Source organism: Sphaeroforma arctica, assembly GCF_001186125.1.
Source record: "Sphaeroforma arctica JP610 unplaced genomic scaffold supercont1.2746, whole genome shotgun sequence".
NCBI lineage: Eukaryota > Ichthyosporea > Ichthyophonida > Sphaeroforma > Sphaeroforma arctica.
In genome coordinates this window covers 2,292-5,040 of record NW_014037812.1, presented here as the reverse complement: position 1 = coordinate 5,040, position 2,749 = coordinate 2,292, and the positions used below count along the sequence as shown (strand labels likewise).

Below are 2,749 nucleotides of genomic sequence, written 5' to 3'. Positions count from 1 at the left end.
GTGTGTGTGTGTGTGTGTGTATATATATATATATATATATATATATAATCGTGATTAATTCTTGCCTTTAGGTACACAACTACGTTTTTGAAATATATGATCGGAATGTTTATTATGACTTGAAACACTATTGACTGAAATTTAATACATAAGTACTTGAAGACCGTAGTGATCTGATATGTGAAAACTTTCTGTGTTGTTCGCGTTTGCAACATAGCATATTTTGCAAACCAAATTTAAGTGTTACAAGTGCTTAATATATATTCAATAACATAAATACATCTCATGAACTATATGAGTTTTATATTTTCGTGTAGCTATATACGCTGTGTCAGACTATCCTTTTGACGTTTGCCATGACTACCGTGGGCGCTTATATTTGAACTCGCAAGGAGGCTATAAAAACCGACACCGCATGTACATCAAGAGGGCGAGGACTATGCTGTACAGCGCACAATCTATGGTCTCAATAGATAGTGCAGGTAGCTATATTATTTTTAATAGAGTCAATGAGCTGTTGCGGGTCCCGTTCATTGTACAATTTCCACCCGAATACCGAGCTTGCACCTACTGTGGAAGACTAATAGTGCTGAACTGGGTTATTCACTGTCATATCGGCCTCCTAATCCGTCGCTATCTTCCTTTCTTTAAGTTGAAAGCCACCACCGGAGTCTGGGATGGGGCTTGTTTGACCTTGCCACGATGCTCTTTAATCAGAGGGAGGCTGCCTTTTCGGCCTGTGATGCTTTCTCTTTGTCGCGAAGCAAGCGTCTTAGAATTTTTCCAGAGGGATTCTGTACGGGGTTGGAGGAGATCACAAATGATAAATAGTTCACACTTAGTTCATTAATTTTCTTGTATTTAAATCCTCGAACTCAGGAACACAACCAGAATTTGAATAGCATGAATCTATCTTCAAAACGTACGTCAGAAAATACAGTTCTAAAGTAAATCCGAGTTGTAACCGTACCTTGGGAATAGCATCGATAAACTCAACTTCACACAGATGCTTATGCTTGGCATGGAGTCCATTCAGCCACTCTCTGATATTTTCCTCAGTCTCCGATGCACCCGCTGTCTTTACCACATACGCCTTGGGCAGTTCACCGGCGAATTCGTCGTAACGAGCGATGACAGCAGCATCACTGACACTCGGGTGAGAGATTAGATGATCCTCTAGCTCGGTTGGGGCGACCTGGATTGAATATGAGGCCGGCACAGATACATAAATTGGGTTGAATACTCCTGACTGACCATGCTAGCATTGACAAAGAAACTTTTTAAGGTATTCAAAATGCTCTGAGAAGCTTGCAATTCACGAGAAAACACTCGAGTCAAAGGTGGACACTCACTTCATCATTTTTTTAACTTGGTTTTTAAAAATAAAAGCGTATAAATAGGAAGAAATGATGTGAAATTTTGGCCATATTCGCACAGTAGCGGGCAGCATGTACACACACCTGAAGCCCTTTAACCTTGATTAGTTCCTTAAGACGGTCGTGGATGAAGAGATGGTTCTTCTCGTCCATATGCCCGACATCGCCTGTACAGTGTAGAGAACCATGACGAAACGAGGTCAATGCGGAATCCCAATACAACAATTCTTGTGACCACATGTCTCGAATTCATTTTCAAGTGCAATTAATCTTACCTGTGCGCAGGAAGCCATCGGAAGTCATAGTAGCATCGGTCTCTTCAGGTCGGTTGAGATATCCCAACATGACTTGTGGGCCTCGAATGCACAACTCGCCTACTTGTCCGGGAGTCACTTCGATCTCCTCGTGTGATTCAGGATCCAGGAACTTGGCCTCAGTGTTGGATACAAGCACACCCACACTGCCCATGGTGGGCTGATCAGAATCGAGATGGGACACAGGAGACTGTGATAGCCGAATCGTTTGACATTTGTTAGTATGATGCAGTAGAATTACGGTTCACAAAATTCGGCAGAAAATCCTATACATTTTCCATTGTAGGTAAACACGTTTGCTGAATTTTACCGATATTTCTTAGGGTACTGAGTACAATTCAATGTCATAAAATATTAGCAATCAGCACCTACCATTTCAGTCATTCCGTAGCCCTGTCGGATAGTATCTACCCATGGCAGTCTCTTCGCAAGCAGCTCAGCAGTGTCACGTCTGGTGAAAATAGCAAATGAGTATTGACCGGTAAAGCATATTATAAATATAGGCACAAGCATACCAATTCGACATGAGCGTTGAAAGCATCGCGTATACAAGTGAACAAAAACATTCTCGTGTACGTTAAGCCTGAAAGGTGACAAATTTAATCGAAAAATACCAAAACTGGTGCCTGAGAGAGTGATTAACTGGCTGTTGGTGTCAAAAGGTCCTTAGTGAGAATGTGCACGAGCATGAAACGCAACGAAAAGCCACACCACTTCATCAGTAACCATTCGATAAAAACGATATCCAGACATACCCGAGAGGTGCGGCGGCCGAGAAGATACTCTTGATACTGGTCAGATCATAGTTATCCACCAGTGGATGTTTAGCAAGGAACACAACCAAAGGTGGTACAATGTGCATCAATTCGATCTTGTCATTCTGGATGGTCTCCAGGAACTCAACAGGGTCGAAGGCGGGTAAAATCGACATAGTCCAGCCTGATCGCACACCGATGTTGCCACACATGAGCAAACCGTACCTATACGAATCAAGAAATTAAATCGGTGTTGGTGTATATAAATATAGCATGGCGCATATAATACACCAGATATTCGATG

At 42.2% G+C, this 2,749-nt stretch overlaps 1 protein-coding gene across 1 annotated transcript in view; it reads right to left on the bottom strand.

Annotated features, from left to right (window-relative positions):
- Positions 1 to 251: 251 nt before the first annotated feature.
- SARC_12948 (hypothetical protein) overlaps positions 252 to 2,749 on the bottom strand; it is a 4,470-nt gene continuing 1,972 nt past the window's right edge. Inside the window, exons 4-9 of the mRNA XM_014292936.1 lie at positions 2,446 to 2,670; positions 2,063 to 2,141; positions 1,652 to 1,880; positions 1,461 to 1,543; positions 971 to 1,195; positions 252 to 794 (exon numbers count right to left, since the gene is read on the bottom strand). Coding sequence (XP_014148411.1) covers positions 714 to 794; positions 971 to 1,195; positions 1,461 to 1,543; positions 1,652 to 1,880; positions 2,063 to 2,141; positions 2,446 to 2,670 — 922 coding nt within the window. The 3' untranslated portion in view covers positions 252 to 713. The remainder of the gene's footprint in view (positions 795 to 970; positions 1,196 to 1,460; positions 1,544 to 1,651; positions 1,881 to 2,062; positions 2,142 to 2,445; positions 2,671 to 2,749) is intronic.